This window comes from Ruditapes philippinarum, unplaced genomic scaffold, assembly GCF_026571515.1.
Source record: "Ruditapes philippinarum isolate M1 unplaced genomic scaffold, ASM2657151v2 ctg11855_1_1_1_1, whole genome shotgun sequence".
NCBI lineage: Eukaryota > Metazoa > Mollusca > Bivalvia > Venerida > Veneridae > Ruditapes > Ruditapes philippinarum.
The window spans coordinates 11,722-30,965 of NW_026859134.1; the positions used below are offsets into that span (position 1 = coordinate 11,722).

The window sequence follows — 19,244 nt, forward strand, 5'->3', positions numbered from 1 at the left end:
GTATTCTTCTATGAAAAGAACCCCGGTCGTTATTATTTAAATGAATTTTGATTCCCAAGGCATGAACTTATTACCCCTATACACGAAATAAAATAAATCTAGGGCTCTTTTTCAACAACGTCAGAAAAAGAGCACTCTGAGTAGCCTAAATACAGCACGCACTAGCATAAGTTAAACATCTCACTCACACTTAGAAATATAATTTACAAAATATATATTCCACTTCCTATTGATTACTGTTCAAATTTATGGGAAACATGTAGTAGATCTATATACAAACATGATGTACTTGGCTATTCTGAAATTTTAAAACTTGAAAAGATACCATTAAGTTTTGTATTTCAAATACATGTACACAAAAATTTATGTCAAATAATATGACATACATAGACATGATAGATATTCAACATTTTTCCGTTTGATTTAAAACACTGCCGTGTACATATTATGATCATCTGAATAGTGAATGCCATTGGACAAAATAACAGTGTCGGAAAATGTCGGAAAATGTCATTAATAAAATATATGTAACAGCTGTAAAATATTGTCCCCGTACATAATCTTAGTGTTGTCATATCTATCCTTCGAGATCATTGATTCCAATTCCTTTAAAATCGCTTCAACCGGTGCCAGGTGTCGATAGAGGTGTTGTATACATTTTGTATTTTCATTATATTCTATGAATAGTCTCAATCAAACAATAAACATTAAACCTTAACAGACAAAATTTTGTTTAAAATTGTCCTGATGAAGGTCATATAGATTACCGAAACTAGTATAGACCCAAATAAAATATTGTAAACTTGCTCTGGTGTTGACGTGTATTACTCGTTAATTCGTACACTACTTACCTTGGTTGATAAACAATAAATAGAATAGAATCTGTAAACGTTTATAAAGTCTGAAAATAGACTTGATCAAAAGAATAGAACGTAGTTAGGTCAGCGGTAAGACGAAGGTCACAAAAATCACAGAATGCACGGTTAATGTTGCGACAACAGTTAGTTATAATAATCTGTTCGAGTTCGACAGATGAGGGAGTGGTCAACCTTCTACAGGTTTTGAAGGGGGTTATTCTGATGGAAAAGTACAGAATATTGTCAGGAGGATAATTATTCAAAGGGAATCACTTCTCTGTTTCAACTAAACGGGTCAATACGGAGGTTGTTGTTTGGCGGGGAAAAGGTGAGCTAGGTATTACTGCGCCTTTCAGTTTTTACCGTCTGCCGTCACCATGAGGAGGGTCTGTGCCGGGGTTTTGTTATCTAATTGTCATAATTACCTTTAACCCCAGGGGAAGGGAAAGGGAGCACAACTGATTGGTGAATAATAAGTCAGACCAAACAAATAATGGTAGCGAAATTTCAGAGTCTAATGTTGTTAATTGCAAATGCCGAAAGTAGTCCACTTTTTTGAAGCGGTTACTTCCCTTTTGTATGTACACTAAAGCCGAAAAATTCAGGGGAGAAAACTGCGTAAAGATGGTCAAAGACAGGCGCATCAATTTTCAAGCAAAGTAATTCCCGAACGGTCGAAGATTTCTAATATTGTTTTATTGTATTTTCTGATCGAAAATAACTAAATACAAAGCGGACATTCAATCTCTGACACAGAAGTTTACGACAAACCTAACAACAAGTAGTTCTCAAAACAGCTTAAAACTAGCGATTTAAAAGAAAAAAATATTTTATTTTGATACAAGTATCCAACAAATTACAACGCATTTAAAGTTAAACAATAGCGTTGGCTTATAGAATTGTCAATAAATGCACAATCACAAATTACGCGGATGAATATGATTTTATCAATGAAAATACTATTTATTACCGAATACTACACAAACCGAGTAGTGGAATATATAGATTCTACATGTCGGACTGTTTGGGCGAGAGGATGTTCGCTAAAATATTTACTTCAACTTTAAACAACAGGTTTACCCTGAACAAAATACCTCGAAATTAATAAGGATTTATCATTACAAATCCGAAATGCAATGGAAGTTCTAAATTTAGAATGCCTTGATATTATTCAGACTCTCTGTGTATAACATTTCCGTGGTACAGTGGTAACGCGCTCGCTTAGTGAGTGAGAAGTCTCGAGTTCGAATCCCAGTCGAGGAAACTTTTTTTGTTAAATTCTTTTTTTAAGTGTTTTTGTTAAGGAAGTAGCCATGATATGCAAGGATAAAGTGTGACTGTCGTAAAAAATGAACATAAATGATTTTTTGATGCAGAATTCCGTATGTATCAAACTCTGGTGCCTTGCAAAATGAATTATAATACATAAAAATAAACCTATACAGGAAAATGCATACAGATATACAGTACGATTTAGATTGTTAAGATCAGAAAATGCCACAGAACTTGCAGCCCTTTGATTCTTTATAAATATAAATGCTTATAGTAAGCTCCAGGATTATTTACATCTGTGTTAAACAACAGTTAAAGTCGTTACAAGCCCTAATTTAGAATAATATGGTTTTCTTCAGCCCGTTCACATATAAATTCACCGTGGCTGAAGGGTTTTCGGGCTCGCTTAGGAAGCGAGAGGTCTGGAGTTCAAATCCCAGTAAAGGTAACTCATTTTTTTTTTCAAATTGTTAAAGTCAAATAAACATTGGATTGAATATCAGTGTTGTAATTAGTCTTATATCCAATTTACTACAATTAAAACGCTGGAAAGCATTGGTGGCACTATACATATAATCTCACAACCTGCACCTTTCTTACATTCTGAGACCCAAACAAATTCAGCGCCTTCTGTGCTTTGATAGTATATATAATGTAGTAGGCACATGTGGTTGACAGGCCACGCGTTAGGCAGTAAATGAATGTTATAAATAAAATACCTGGTGCGTTAAAAGTTGTTCAAATAATTACAATAATCAACAGACTTTCTAATATCCGTTATAGTTTTTTTTATAATTAGATTTCACTCCTATTGAAAAATCTGATAAAAGAAACGCTTGTCAGTTTTGTATATCAGTAAAATTAGTGTTATGTTACATAAAAATAGAGAGCAGCGAATCGTGTTAAAATAACAATTGTTCCTAATATTCGCTTTTTGGTCTAGAATCCTATGACTAACATGGTGCTTTAAGCTCATGGTAAGTACAAATTTATATTTTTTTCTCTAATTTTTGTCATCTGTTAACAGTATTTTTTGTAATTCATTTTTATGACATAACAATTATCAAATTAATGTACAAATTACGTTATTATATTTACAACATAATCACTTTCTGTCACATGTTTAGAAGTAATTTAAAATACACGTGAATTATTTACAGTGTTTTGAAAGAGTTAAATTCGTGATATTAAATGCATCAAAATGTACAGATAGATTGAGAATTTAACAAAAATAGTACATGCATTTACATGTACAAACTAGTGCATGTCTAATGACGTATATCATAAATCTGTGAAAAAAATAAATTGTAACAGTGCAAGAACATATAGAATTTCACGCTTGCTTTTATTTAATTTCTACTCTTTTTTTGCGGGACGGATGGTGTTTGAATAAGAGACATGCAATCACTGATTTTTGCAGGATAACATAAATAAAGGCTCTTTTTGATAAATGAAAGCACCCAGCAAACATTACATATAGGACCGATGTCGGCCCGATATCATCTACAATGTCGGTCCGATATCGGCATCTTATGTCGGCTCGACGTCGGTTGTGCAACCCAGCTCAGTCGGAGTTTACCGACTTACAACCGATTTCATACCTACATTCATAATAAGCTCTTTTTTTTCTAGCAGCATTTTGGTTTGCTTTCCTTTGCATAGGGGGCTTTAACATATAACAAAACAGATAATATTATGTCTGGGAAGTGTCGTGCTGTTATATAATATATTTACTAACTATCTTATAGATTTTGCACATTGATTCTGACTCCAGTGATCACAAGTTAAGTAACACTTTAAAATACTATATAGTTGACTTTTTCGCATTATCATGTTGAATAAAAGATATAATTTGTAATTGAGTTAATAATGTAAGTGTCAACTGGTATATATATGCACTTCTTCATTTGTTTGGTTTTCTGGTCGTCTTTTTATCCACCATGTCTTAATCACTTGCCAGAAGACACTATTTCCTGCTATCGATTTTCACCTCGGCAACTGTTGCTCTCTTTTTTTCATTACTATACTACATTCTAGAGCAAAAATTGAAAAGAAACCTTAGTAGAACACACATATATAGGGCATATCCCTTCAGTACTTACGATACAAGTTACAAAATATTGTCTTAATCTATATTTTAAATGTATATAATATATATATATATTAATTAAACAGTTTCTTTTAAAACATTTACATGTACGTGTATATATTATGTTTGTCTTAATGAAGCATATACTTACTCATTCTAAGTATTGCTTAGGACTCTGTATTGCTTTGGGTATCTTTAGCTTCCAAAATGACATTTTATTTTCTTCTTTTTTTTTCTTTCTCCAAAACCAGCTATTTCTGTAACAGATGATTTACCTGCCACGAATAATTCATGTTTCAAACATCATACTAAAAAGAAAATATAACAACATAATAATATATTCACATTTTTATTACTAAAGGACCATGTTAAGAACAATGTCCTTTCAAAAGGCAAACAGCCACTGTCCATTTATTTCATATAGTACCGTAACTTACAGATCTTTTCGAAATTTACACAATTTTTTTGAAGATTTATGTTATCATGTACAGACTTAAGTAAAACGTGCATGCATCTTTTATGTAATTTTGAGGAAGATGGAACTAGGGGTGTCACAAAATGTTTCATGCATACTCCAGAGTGGGTTTTGGCATTTTACTAGTTTTCCTGGGGGTAGGGTTGGTATGCTTTGTTATGAGTCAATTGTTTTATATGGGTTTTACATAAAGAAAACAACAGACCTTGGTGTAATATTATACTCCATGCATTATAGCTAGCAAAATCCCAAAAGTGTGGGAGGAGAGGGCTTATGACCATCATGGGTCGGGGCATAATTTACCTTACCTGCAATTATGTTAATTGTGTGCTTAACAAAATACTACTTCTTAGAGTTTAGTTTACGAAATTTCGAGAAAGATAAAGCAAGAAAATCTCATTAAAATAAACACAAAAGTAAATGAATAATTAACAAGTCAGTAAAGAAATAATCAATCAATAAATAGTAAATCAATAAATATTTAATAACTAAAATGCTGCTCAGGATTCGCTTAAAATGTATCAACGTGTTGTTATTGTTATAACCCGCAAATTTGAATAATCCAATTAAATTGTATTTTAGCAGGGACGTAGATAAACCTCCCCGAGTTTAAACAGATGGAAAGTCAACATGTTGTCAACTGTTAATATATGGAAGGATGTAAAATGAGAGTACCATTACTTCTTGTGCTGCACGTGCTGTTAGTACATAGTGTGACACAAGAACTACTTTATATCAGAAGTTCATGCAGTATGTCATACCAGATAAAGGTATGGAAAAAAATATTGTGTTTGAATATCTTAGTGAAAATTTAACGAAAACTAATTCTACTAAATTTTGAAAACATCGTAATGATAATATATAGAGGATATTCAAGTTTTTTTCTATAAATACACGATTTATTTTCATCGAGTGGTATAAAAATAAATATTTCATGAGTGGCAGTAGCCACGAGTGAAATATGGTAATTTTCATGCCACAAGATGAAAATAAATCATGTATTTATAGAAAAAACTTGAATTTTCTGTTTATTATACACATTTTTCTTTTTTTTTGCGATAAAATTTGAAAGACTCTCCCTTAAATTTTGTGTACTGGCAGAATTTAAAAGAAAGTAGTCCGGCAAGACACCAGTGAAAATACGGAAAATATGTTTCACTGCAGTGAAAAATAATTTTTTACAGTGAAAATACGGAAAATGAAAATACGCATTTTATTTCATCAATATTTCTCAATATTATTTATAAGTATATAAGAAATGATTTACTTTGGAATTAGATTTATTTGCTCAGATATCGATGATATAAAATAATTATAATAATAATATAACATATATTCCCGCGGACAATTGGGTAACGTCTGTACCAATACCATACTGGTATCCTCCAAGCTCGCCAACTCTTCTACCTAAATCATTTAAAAACAAACAAAAAAACGTCGAAAAACCGACGGCACTAACTGTGTTTCGTCAACCAAATGTTAATATTGTTATCACTATAGTGGCACAGGAAAATCAGAACATATTTAGCTACTAGGTTTCGAACTCGCTAATCTTAGACATCTGAGCTAATCGGGCTAGTCCGACTTAACAGACGGCGTTGTTTAACGTCCGGGTTGTTTTACAGCGACAAAACCGTATCTGTATTTAATGCAAAAGTAGTATTGTATGATGACAGTATTTAATTTATACATTCTGGTTTTTTATATTCAGGATATGTATGCCGTTACAATTCAAGACTTAGGCCAAGGTTTGTTTACCTTTTATTCTCTAACGATCTTACTGAACACATGAACAAAGTGCTTTCTTATAATTATCCTTTTTTAATCTCAACTTTTCTATCCTCTTCCTTAACTTTCGCATAAGGACTATGTACAATTGGTGATGTGATGCGGCTGAAGCTTTTATGTTATTTTATATATTTGGATGCAATATACAATATTTTGTATAGATCTTTCTAAATGCTCTGTGAATAATGCATACAAGTTGGACAATTTGAATAATCTGAGTCTGTCAAATATTGAGTTAGAACAGCAAACTGGTACTCCGAGTTCATTTAATAAATGTATTGGTTAAGACTCGGCAATTCTAGTAAATGTTTTACTTAGAGAATGTAAAACAAGCAATAGTATTTGAAAAATATTGAAAACACCCTTTAAAGTTGATATGAATGATAGTTTATCTAGTGAAGACAGATATTTGTGTTACAGTATTTCAAAATAAAAATGAAAAATGTAAAATACCGTCATAACAAGAAATATTTCAGTTCATTATTGTTAAACTTGTAACTTTCAACTTCTTATGTTGGTTTCATACACCATTTTCAATAAAAATTTAACGCTTATATACTTGTAAAATCTACTGTTTTCAACTATGTAAAAACTACTGTTTCCAACTTAAAATCTACTGTTTTCAACTCTGCATGATGTTTCAGTGTGTCCGAATGGCAGCATTATATCAACCAACCATCGAACACCTGTTAACCATAATATTTATCATTTAAATATAAAAATTACCAGTGATGGCAGAGATATAGAAATTGATTGGGGTAAGAAATTTTAATATTGAAAGTTAAAAAAAATGGTACATTTATTTTATACTGATTAATGAAATATTGATAAAAAATGCACATTTTCATTTCTCATATTTTCACTGTAAAAAGAATATTTTGAACTGCATTGATAAATATTGGTCCTATTTTTTCACTGGAGTCTTGCCGGACTACTTTCTTTTAAATTCAGCCAATACACACAAGTTTTTCATATTGTAAATGTCAGAAAAGAGAAAAATGTAAATAATAAACAGACAATTGAAGAGTTTTCTATAAATACAGGATTTTTTTGTCTTGTAGCATGAACATTATCACATTTCACATGTGACTTCCAACACTCATGAAATATTTATTTGCATAACACTTGATGAAATAAATCCTGTAATCCTTTAAAAAAACCTGCAATTCAATGGTGTGCAATTTCATGGGATGGGGACAGGGTTTCAACTGTCTTGTGCAGTAAGTTTGTATTTTAATCTGATGTGTGCTCCTTGTGTTTTGTTATCATAAGACAAAAATGCAGTTATCTAGAGGTAATTGTTACAATAAATATATTTAAATTAGGCAATATGATTGTATAAATATGTATGCATCATCTCAATTCAGAACAACCCAGTTGCTACCAAGAATATTACATATTGATAGAGGTTAATTTCCATCCAGACTGGATACTGAACGATGCTCAAAGGAGATGTTTACATGTTACAGTTACCCGTTTGTCAAATGTAAGTATCAAATGTTGCTTAATGTTGCTTCATATGCCTGAATAAAACCATAACTAAGTACAACAGAAATACTTAACATTTCTATATGCCATATTTTCTTCTTTATCATATTTATTCCTTTGCTGTTTTGATGTTTTCTTCTCTTTTTGTCCTCTCTCGATTTGAAAAATAAAATCCGAATAATTAGCAAATGCTGTACATAAATGTTTAGGTAAGCAACAGACAATCACATGAATGATCTGTAATTTTATAAATATATACTTAAACTTCAGATGTCAACTCCTTTGGTTATGGTCTTGGGAGAATTAGGTGCATTTCCTATTGAAAATGATATTACTTGCAGAATGTTAAATTTTTGGAGTAAACTAGTTAATGGTAAAAATGATAAAATATGTGCTTCTTTGTACCGCACTATGTATAATCTTCATGAAAAGGGTATTTTATATTGTCAGTGGATTGAGAAAGTAAAATCTACTTGAATAATATTGATTGTTCTGATTTTAGGATAACTCAGAATGTTACAAATTTTAATAATCTTAAATATGTAATAAAATCACGATTACGTGATTTACAAGTATGGAATAGTGATGTTTTTCAATTCTGCAAAGTGTTTTTAAATTATAGAATATATAAAACTCAATTTAAATTAGAACATTATTTACTATATATATATATATATATATATATATGTTTACCAAGAAATTTAGCACTTACTCTTTGTAAATTTAGATGTCTCAGTTCTAATATTCCTATAGAGAAAGGTCGCTATTTTGGTATTGAAAGAGTAAATAGAACATGCTCACTTTGTAACCAGCAAGAAATAGGTGATGAATTTCAATGTACATAAAGTTAGTTCCCTATTCCTTATTCCTTTTTCGAATAAGGAATAAGGAATCAGTTCCTTATTCCTTTTTCGAATAAGGAATAGGGAACTAGTTCCTGATTCCTTATTCAAATCTAAATAAGGAACAACAGAATTAGTATTTATTTAAAATAAAATTTATACCTCATTTAAATCATTGCATAAAGAATCTGCATCAATTATTTTGAAAAAAATGTTTAAGTTGAATAAGGAATAGGGAACCAGTTCCTTATTCCTTATTCAACTCCGAATAAGGAACAGAAGGAAATACGTAAAAAAGACACCAGTTGCAGTTATTTTTGATAAATCTGCATTAGAATTGCAAGAATCAATCATTAAAATCATGAAATAAAGCATTTACATAATTTTTTTTTGAAAAGAATGTTAAAGTCGAATAAGGAATAGGGAACCAGCTCCTTATTCATTATTCAACTCCGAATAAGGAACAGAAGGAAATACGTAAAGAAAGACACCAGTTGCAGTTATTTTTGATAAACCTGCATTAGAATTGCAAGGATCAATCATAAAAATCATGAAATAAAGCATCTGCATAAAAAGTATTTTGGAAAAAAAATTGTTAAAGTCAAATAAGGAACAGGGAACCTGTTCCTTATTCCTTATTCAACTCCGAATAAGGAACAGAGAAAAATACGTAAATAAAGACACCAGTTGCAGTTATTTTTGATAAATCTTAATGGGAATTACAAGGATCTATCAGTAAAATCATTGCAGCATAAACTATTTTGAAAAAAAATATTAAAGTCAAATAAGGAATAGGGAACCAGTTCCTTATTCCCTTTTCAACTCCGAATAAAGAAAAGAAGACAATACGCAAATAGAGACACTATTTTCAATTATTTCTGATAAGTCTCAAGGGCGGGGCCGACTTTAACCTTGGATTTAGATTTGAAGCATCTTGATCTACACACCAACATATCTAATAAGCCTTACGATTTATGACTAATCATAATCATCAACCATTGTATTTTTTTCTACGACAACAGGCGTACAATGAAGGTTAGCTAATGCTATCGTTCTTAAACACTGCATTTCTGGCCATTCCCTTCTTTATTCCCAATATTAACTAAATGCATTTAATAGTTTAAAAGTTGTGTCTACAGCAAGCAAAATATACTTAGCTGTGAATGTGAGAAAACTAGTCAAGAAGAGTTATTGTTTTATGCACTGCACTGACTCTGTTCCTTATTCGGAGTCGAATGAACCTGACTCTGAATATCACTCATCATTTTATGAAATTATAAGTAAATCTCTCCATAAGTTTTTTAATAATTCTCCGGACAAAGTCTGACAAGCATTTAAAACATTATATAGGGAGATAATTGTAAAATGCGGCAAAGCACAGTTATAATTTTTCAACACTGCACTCCATGTATACTTAAATTTAGAGTTATGCTTTTAAAAAGCATTAAAACATAATAACCCAACTTATAAAGGGAAATAACTAACTAAAATGGCACATAGAGTTATGGATCTTTAACAACGCACTTTCTGTCATTCACCTCTATTTATGCGCCAAATATCAACTAAATGCTTTCATAGTTAAGGAGATTTGCTCCGGGCAATCAATAAATATGAAACCTATAAACCCATCTGGATGTTTAGGCAAAAGTATGTCTAGCAAACTGTTGTATGTTTGTCAATCTTTAAAACAAAACATCAATTTGATGTTTCAGAGACACAACTTACTATAGTAAGCTACTTTATAACCACTACATTAATATTTAATCAGAAAAAAGTGTTATCCTTTAATGACAGTTATTTGAAAAATGTGAAAAGAAATTAAAGCTTCTCTCAAAAGTCTATATTATCATACAGACAATCAAGCATTGTTCACGGAATTGGCAGTTTATTTTTCGGAAGATAAGAATATAAACACCATTTCCATAATAATTTGTCTTTCAATATTAAAAATAATTCAATCATAAATCGTCATTACGGCATCGACACATGTGCGAAACAAAACATCGTAGTATGGATCTGTAAAGTTGTAACAATACTAAGATAATAACAACAACGATAACATCTATTCCATAGACAAAAAGTTAAAGTTATCGGATATTTTTAAAATCAACTTTGACCATTATAATACCACACAGCAATTGTATCCTTTTATGGTGGCTTAACTCTGAACTTTTGTTGTAATGACTTCATTATGAAGAATTTATTTTAAAGCTGTATTAATGTAAATGTGACAACCTGCTACTAGGGCCAACGGTAACGACTTCTCCAATCTTTGTCTTGAATACACATGCTTCAACATTGACAATTAGCACCTCTAGGAGAATGTCTTCGTTCTGAAAACGCCTTGGTTGCTACACTCTATGCCCCGTGCATATTCTAAAGTTGTTAGAATAGTTAGTTGTCAACTGTCCTTTTTACAATTTTAAAAGTTATATAAAGCAATCGTACTTATGAAATTCCATCATCTTTTTATAGATATAATGAAACACACTAGTCAAAAGTGATATATCATTAGTTATAAAGATTCTTGACAGATTATATCGCCCTATATAACGATTGTTTGTATATATAACCCGACCCGCTAGGCGAGGGTTATATTGCATTCAACCTTTTATATACGGCTTTATAACATGTCAGGAATCTTTATGACGAATTTATAATACAGCAGACTTCCTTTTTTGGGGAAATATGTGATTTTTTACATAAACTGAAAGAAGCCGTGTATATAAAGCTTTATAATACTGCACGTTTGTAACGTCGCTTTTCAATGGATAATCGTGACGTTTATATAATTTTATATACACGGCTGATGTCGATTCATAAATAAATCATACCTTTTTTGCGGTTTCTTTCCTTGGGCATATTCTTCTGTTCCTTATTTGAGTTGAATAAGGAATACGGAACTGGTTCCTAAATTTGACTTTGACATTTATTTCAAAATATTTTTTATGCAGATACTTTATGAAAATTAATGATTATAATGATTTATCCTTGTAATTCTAATACAAATTTATCAAAAATAGCTGCAACTGGTGTCTTTATTTACGTATTTTCTTCTGTTCCTTATTCGGAGTTGAGTAAGGAATAAGGAACTGGTTCCCTATTACTTATTCGACTTTATCATTTAAAAAAAATAAAAATATGTAGATGCTTTATTTCTTAATTTTAATGATTGATCCTTGCAATTCTAATGCAGATTTATCAAAAATAATTGCAAATGCTGTCTTTCTTTACGTAATTACTTCTGTTCCTTATTCGGAGTCGAGTGAACCTGAACATTTTTTTTCCAAAATATTTTTATGCAGATGCTTTATTTTATGATTTTTATGATTGATCCTTGCAATTCTAATGCAGATGTATCAAAAATAACTGCAACTGGTGTCTTTCTTAACGTATTTCCTTCTGTTCCATATTCGCAGTGGAATAAGGAACTGGTTTCCTATTCCTTATTCGACTTTAACATTTTTTCCAAAAAAGATATGTAGATGCTTTATTTCATGACTTTAAAGATTGATCCTTGCAGTTCTTATGCAGATTTATAAAAAATAACTGCAACTGGGGTCTTTCTTTATGTATTTCCTTCTGTTCCTTATTCGGAGTTGAATAATGAATAAGGAACTGGTTCCCTATTACTTATTCGACTTTAACATTTAAAAAAAAATTATGTAGATGCTTTATTTCTTAATTTTAATGATTGATCCTTGCAATTCTAATGCAGATTTATCAAAAATAATTGCAAATGCTGTCTTTCTTTACGTAATTACTTCTGTTCCTTATTCGGAGTCGAGTGAACCTGAACATTTTTTTTTCAAAAACAATTATGTATGTGCTTCATTTCATGATTTTAATGATTGATCCTTGCAATTCTTATGCATATTTATCAAAAATAACTGCAACTTGGGTCCTTCTTTACGTATTTCCTTCTGTTCCTTATTCGGAGTTGAATAAGGAATAAGGAACTGGTCCCCTATTCCTTATTCGACTTTAACATTTTTTTTTCAAAAAAAATTATGTAAATGCTTTATTTCATGATTTTAATGATTGATCCTTGCAATTCTTATGCAGATTTATCAAAAATAACTGCAACTGGGGTCTTTCCTTACGTATTTCCTTCTGTTCCTTATTCGGAGTTGAATAAGGAAGTAAGAACTGGTTCCCTATTCCTTATTCGACTTTAACATTTTTTTCAAAAAAATTATGTAGATGCTTAATTTCATGATTTTAATGATTGATCCTTGCAATTCTAATGCAGATTTATAAAAAATAACTGCAACTGGGGTCTTTCTTAACGTATTTCATTCTGTTCCTTATTCGGAGTTGAAAAAGGAATAAGGAACTGGTTCCCTATTCCTTATTCGACGTTAACATTTTTTTCAAAAAATATTACGTAGATGCTTTATTTCATGATTTTAATGATTGATCCTTGCAATTTTAATGCAGATTTATCAAAAATAATTGCAAATGCTGTCTTTCTTTACGTAATTACTTCTGTTCCTTATTCTGAGTCGAATGAACCTGAACATTTTTTTTCAAAAATACTTTTTATGCAGATGCTTTATTTTATGATTTTTATGATTGATCCTTGCAATTCTAATGCAGAATTTTCCAAAAATAACTGCCACTGCTGTCTTTCTTTACGTATTTCCTTCTGTTCCTAACTCGGAGTTGAATAAGGAATAAGGAACTGGTTCCCTATTCCTTATTCGACTTTAACATTTTTTTCAAAAAAAATATGTAGATGCTTTATTTCATGATTTTAATAATTGATCCTTGCAATTCTTATGCAGATTTATCAAAAATAACTGCAACTGCTGTCTTTCTTTACGTAATAACTTCTGTTCCTTATTCGGAGTCGAATGAATCTGAACATTTTTTTTCCAAAATACTTTTTATGCAGATGCTTTATTTCATGATTTTTATGATTGATCCTTGCAATTCTAATGCAGATTTATAAAAAATAACTGCAACTGGTGTCTTTCTTTACGTATTTCCTTCTGTTCCTTTGTCGGAGTTGAATAAGGAATAAGGAACTGGTTCCCTATTCCATATTGGACTTTAACATTTTTTTTCAAAAAATATTTTGTAGATGCTTTATTTTATGATTTTAATGATTGATCCTTGCAATTCTTATGCAGATTTATCAAAAATAATTGCAAAGGCTGTCTTTCTTTACGCAATTACTTTTGTTCCTTATTCGGAGTCAAGTGAACCTGAACATTTTCTTCTCCAAAATATTTTTATGCAGATGCTTTATTTCATGATTTTTATGATTGATCCTTGCAATTCTAATGCAGATTTATCACAAATAACTCCAACTGGTGTCTTTCTTCACGTATTTCCTTCTGTTCCTTATTCGGATTTGAATTTTGAATAAGGAATAAGGAACTGGTTCCCTATTCGTTATTCGACTTTAACATTTAAAAAAAAATATGTATATGCTTTATTTCATGATTTTAATGATTGATCCTTGCAATTCTTATGCAGATTTAACTAAAATAACTGCAACTGCTGTCTTTCTTTACGTAATAACTTCTGTTCCTTATTCGGAGTCGAATGAACCTGAACATTTTTTTTCCAAAATGCCTTTTATGCAGATGCTTTATTTCATGATTTTCATGGTTAATCCTTGCAATTCTAATGCAGATTTATGAAAAATAACTGCAACTGGTGTTTTTCTTTACGTATTTCCTTCTGTTCCTTATTCGGAGTTGAATAAGGAATAAGGAACTGGTTCCCTATTCCTTATTCGTCTTTAACATTAAAAAAAAATATGTAGCTGCTTTATTTCATGGTTTTAATGATTGATCCTTGCAATTCTAATGCAGATTTATCAATAATAATTGCAACTGGTGTCTTTCTTTACGTATTTCCTTCTGTTCCTTATTCGGAGTCGAATGAACCTGAAAATTTTTTTTCCAAAATATTTTTATGCTAATGCTTTATTTCATGATTTTTATGATTGATCCTTGCAATTCTAATGCAGATTTATCACAAATAACTCCAACTGGTGTCTTTCTTTACGTATTTCCTTCTGTTCCTTATTCGGATTTGAATAAGGAATAAGGAACTGGTTCCCTATTCCTTATTCGACTTTAACATTGTTTTCAAAAAAAATTATGTAGATGCTTTATTTCATGATTTTAATGATTGGTTCTTGCAATTCTTAAGCATATTTATCAAAAATAACTGCAACTGCTGTCTTTCTTTACGTATTTTCTTCTGTTCCTTATTCGGAGCCGAATGAACCTGAACATTTTTTTTTCCAAAATATTTTTATGCAGATGCTTTATTTCATGATTTTTATGATTGATCCTTGCAATTCTAATGCAGATTTATCAAAAATAACTGCAATTGGTGTCTTTCTTTACGTATTTCCTTTTGTCCCTTATTCGGAGTTGAATAAGGAATAAGGAACTGGTTCCCTATTCCTTATTCGACTTTAACATTTTTTTTTCAAAAACAATTATGTAGATGCTTTATTTCATGATTATAATGATTGATTCTTGCAATTCTTATGCATATTTATCAAAAATAACTGCAACTGGTGTTTTTCTTTACGTATTTCCTTCTGTTCCTTATTCGGAGTTGAATAAGGAATAAGGAACTGGTTCCCTATTCCTTATTTGATTTTAACATTCTTTTCAAAAAAAAAATATGTAAATGCTTTATTTCATGATTTTAATGATTGATTCTTGCAATTCTAATGCAGATTTATCAAAAATAACTGCAACTGCTGTCTTTCTTTACGTATTTTCTTCTGTTCCTTGTTCGGAGTTGAAAAAGGAATAGGGAACTGGTTCCCTATTCCTTATTCGACTTTAACATTTTTTAAAAAATATTTTTATGCAGATGCTTTATTATATGATTTTAATGATTGATTCTTGCAATTCTAATGCAGATTTATCAAAAATAATTGCAACTGGTGTCTTTCTTTGCGTATTTTCTTCTGTTCATTATTCGGAGTTGAATAAGGAATAAGGAACAGGTTCCCTATTCTTTATCCGATTTTTTTTTTCAAAATAATTTATGCAGATTCTTTATGCAATGATTTGAATGAGGTATAACTTTTATTTTTAAATAAATATTAATTCTGCTGTTCCTTATTTAGATTTGAATAAGGAATAAGGAACTAGTTCCCTATGCCTTATTCGAAAAAGGAATAAGGAACTGATTCCTTATTCCTTATTCGAAAAAGGAATAAGGAATAAGGAATAGGGAACTAACTTTATGTACATTGAATTTCACTATATTTTCAAATGTACTTATTTTACTCATTATTCAAGGTTTCCTAGTATTTTAAATTTTCAGGCTCTAATGTGTAGCGACAACAGAAATACTTTATTTAATCTAGCCATTTTTGTCAAAGCAATAATGCTGAAATTCCACTAAGTCATCTTCCTTATTTACTTATTTACTTCTATGCCGTGTTTGTATTTTTTGTTGGTTTTTTGTTTTGTTTGATTGTTCACTCTTATGCCTTTAAGGGCCGTGAGTCTTTGTTTATGAATAAATAAGAAAATAAAGTAAGTAGTTTGTTTTCTTTAAAGCATGAAAAAAACATTTGCTGTTTTAGCAAAAATGGTGTATAGTATAATTGCTATAAAAAAGAAAAGAAGCAAACATTTTTTTATGAAAATTCATAATTTATGATAAAGTAGGCTTCTTGGTTTATCTAGGAATGGTTGTACGGCAAAAGCAGACGTATCAATTTGAAATGTCTCGCTGTAAGATCAAGAAATATTGGGACATTGACAATTATCAACAATAGACATGTTCATGACAACAACTGCGGAAAGAAAAGTTCAGTGTCGGAAGCTACTACATTTGATCTTGGTATGATTATATCACAATGTTTCAATATATAAGTGATAAAATTCATAAAGGATTACTAAACTCACTGACTTTAACATGAGGGTTTGCTACTTATTATACATCCTTCGTTGTTTCGTGTGCATGCGTGCGTGTGTGTGCAGGCGTGAGTGCGCCTTGCATTAGGTTTTGTTAGTTTTTTATTGTCTTTTATTTCGTTTTCTTTTCTTTGTGTGTGTCGGGTGGGGGCGGGGTAGGGGTGGGGGGTATATGATACTCTATGTCATATAAATTCAGGAAATTGTCTGGTGAGCGTTTTCTTTTTACCAGAATAATATGTACTAGCAACACCAGGGTAAGACTTTCTTTATAATTTCTCTGGAGAGACTGCACATATCTAATATGGTTTGCACTGAAATAATCAGACTTATATACAGTATATGTTTATGTTTACAGGTTGTCGAATAAACCAGACATCTATTACAGTCGATAGCTGTTTAACAATGGAATTTTGGAAATTAAGCCGCCATTTTGATTTCAAAAGAAGTGAGATAATGGTGTATTGGGAGAACATCTGCATGCATGTATTTGATGCCTCTCTAACTGTCCGTTATAGTGACCCGGTAAGTATACATGTATTTTATGCCTCTCGAACATAGTGACCCGCTATATATATAAGTGAACTTGCATTTGATGCCTCTCAAACAAAGTGACCCAGTAAGTTAACCTATATTTAATGCCTCTCGAACATGTGACCCAGTATATAAGTGCACATGTATTTGATGCCTCTTTAACAGTTCGTTACAGTATACGTGTATTAATTTATAATTCCTGCCGCAATGTTATTGCACATGGCAACAGTCCAAAAAAAACAGCCGAGTGTCATTACATAATGCTTTCAACAAATTAATTTTATTATTATAAGAATAGGATAAAAAGGCAGATGTGTAACTACATGAACAATAATAATATTCCAAGATGTTATCATAATATATAATTTTACATTAGATAAAGGTTTCACTTCTCCCTCGTCTGCCTATCCGTCTATCCGTCACAAAACTTGTCCTGACAACTCAAAACATACTGGTCCAAATTCATCCAAACTTTACAGGTATGGTCTAAACCAAATTGTGCACATCCGGCATTTTCTAGTTCAATGATTTTTGTAAGAGCTATGACCCTTTGATTATTGTTTTAAGTTTTGTTTATGTACTTATGCAATTTGACTGAAACTTAACAGGATTGATCGGAAAGTCAATTCATGTGCATATGGGTTTTCCGGTTGAATGTTTAAGGTATGACCCTTGAGTAAAAAGAGCGTTTCGGCCTGTTAATGATTTTTATGTCCCCAGTTACACAGAAGTTGCAACATGCTACAAAGTATCCGCAATATATAGGGAACAAACTGTCCAATCGTGCAGCTACTTAGTTGGCCATCATCAGGCGACACATGTTATGTTAAACTAATTTAACAATACCAATCCCAAAATCTAATTCTGACAATAAGGATAGTTTGTACCACTCCCAATACTGATACTGTACATGAGGAGTGAGGACTGCTCGTAGACTTAATAGCGACCAGAGAAATCTTGGGGTAATGTTTAATTATCGTGTGTATATGTAAACTTTTGTTTCGAGAAATATTTAGATATACAATGGATTACCTTTCAATCTCTGTAAAATACTTTGAAAGTTCAGAACTATATATGAACCACTTATTACCTATAGAAAAGGGTAGACATTTACATATTGAAAGAAACCATAGAATATATGTATGTCATTTATGTCCAAAACAATCTCTTGGGGATGAATTTCACTACTTATTTGAATGTAACTTTCTTTAATTCTCTTCGTAAAAAGTTTATTGATAAAAAAAATTCTCAAATCATCCTAATATTTATAAATTAGAATCTTTAATGAATAGCGCTGACCATTCAAATTCATTAAAACTTGCATTATTCTGCAAAATAATTATATGACAATCCAAACAACTCATTCTCCTGTATGGTATGATTTTCTCAACCTGTATGAGTGTATGAACATATATATATAATTGTGATAGCATTTATGTAAGACAAATTGTGGGCAAAGAGTAAAGTTAAGTCAAGTACCTATATGTATATATGTTTTGTTAACCACTTTTGAATAACTGTTCATTATATTGTAAATCTCTCATAACCTTATGCATATTGTAAGGCCACATGTGTCACAAATCACATTCGTCACAATTGTGAAGAATGAGATCACATTCGTCACAAATTTTGTGATGCATGTGATCCAATGTTTTAGACAATCACATTCGTCACGAGTTTAAAATCACAAATGTCACAAATTTGAGATAAATATTGTTTTCTTCAATGCTTTTCACTGAGTCACAAACGTCACAAATTTTTAGGACTGAAATCAATTATTGGAACTAAAACTACAGACATTTTTATCCCCTCCCCCGCTGATGAAATCGGGAGTGATGGGACTGTTTTAGCGTGTTCGTCCGCCTGTCAGTCCAGATTTAGTTTCCGCACTATCCGGCCATTGATTAGTTATTATACACTGTATATGGAATCATTTCGTTTCCACGCTATTTTTCAGCAACTTCTGGATGGATATCGATGCTGCAACTTTTG

General features: G+C 31.0%; 1 protein-coding gene across 1 annotated transcript; it reads left to right on the forward strand.

Moving 5' to 3' along the window:
• Window positions 1-6,397: 6,397 nt before the first annotated feature.
• LOC132755379 (uncharacterized) lies at window positions 6,398-17,243 on the forward strand (the record flags this gene model as incomplete). The annotated part of the gene is given in 5 exon segments (XM_060746248.1): window positions 6,398-6,441; window positions 7,126-7,239; window positions 7,849-7,967; window positions 16,488-16,644; window positions 17,077-17,243. Coding segments are annotated over 5 exon segments (591 nt in total), but the record flags the coding sequence as incomplete, so codon positions are not given.
• Window positions 17,244-19,244: the final 2,001 nt, after the last annotated feature.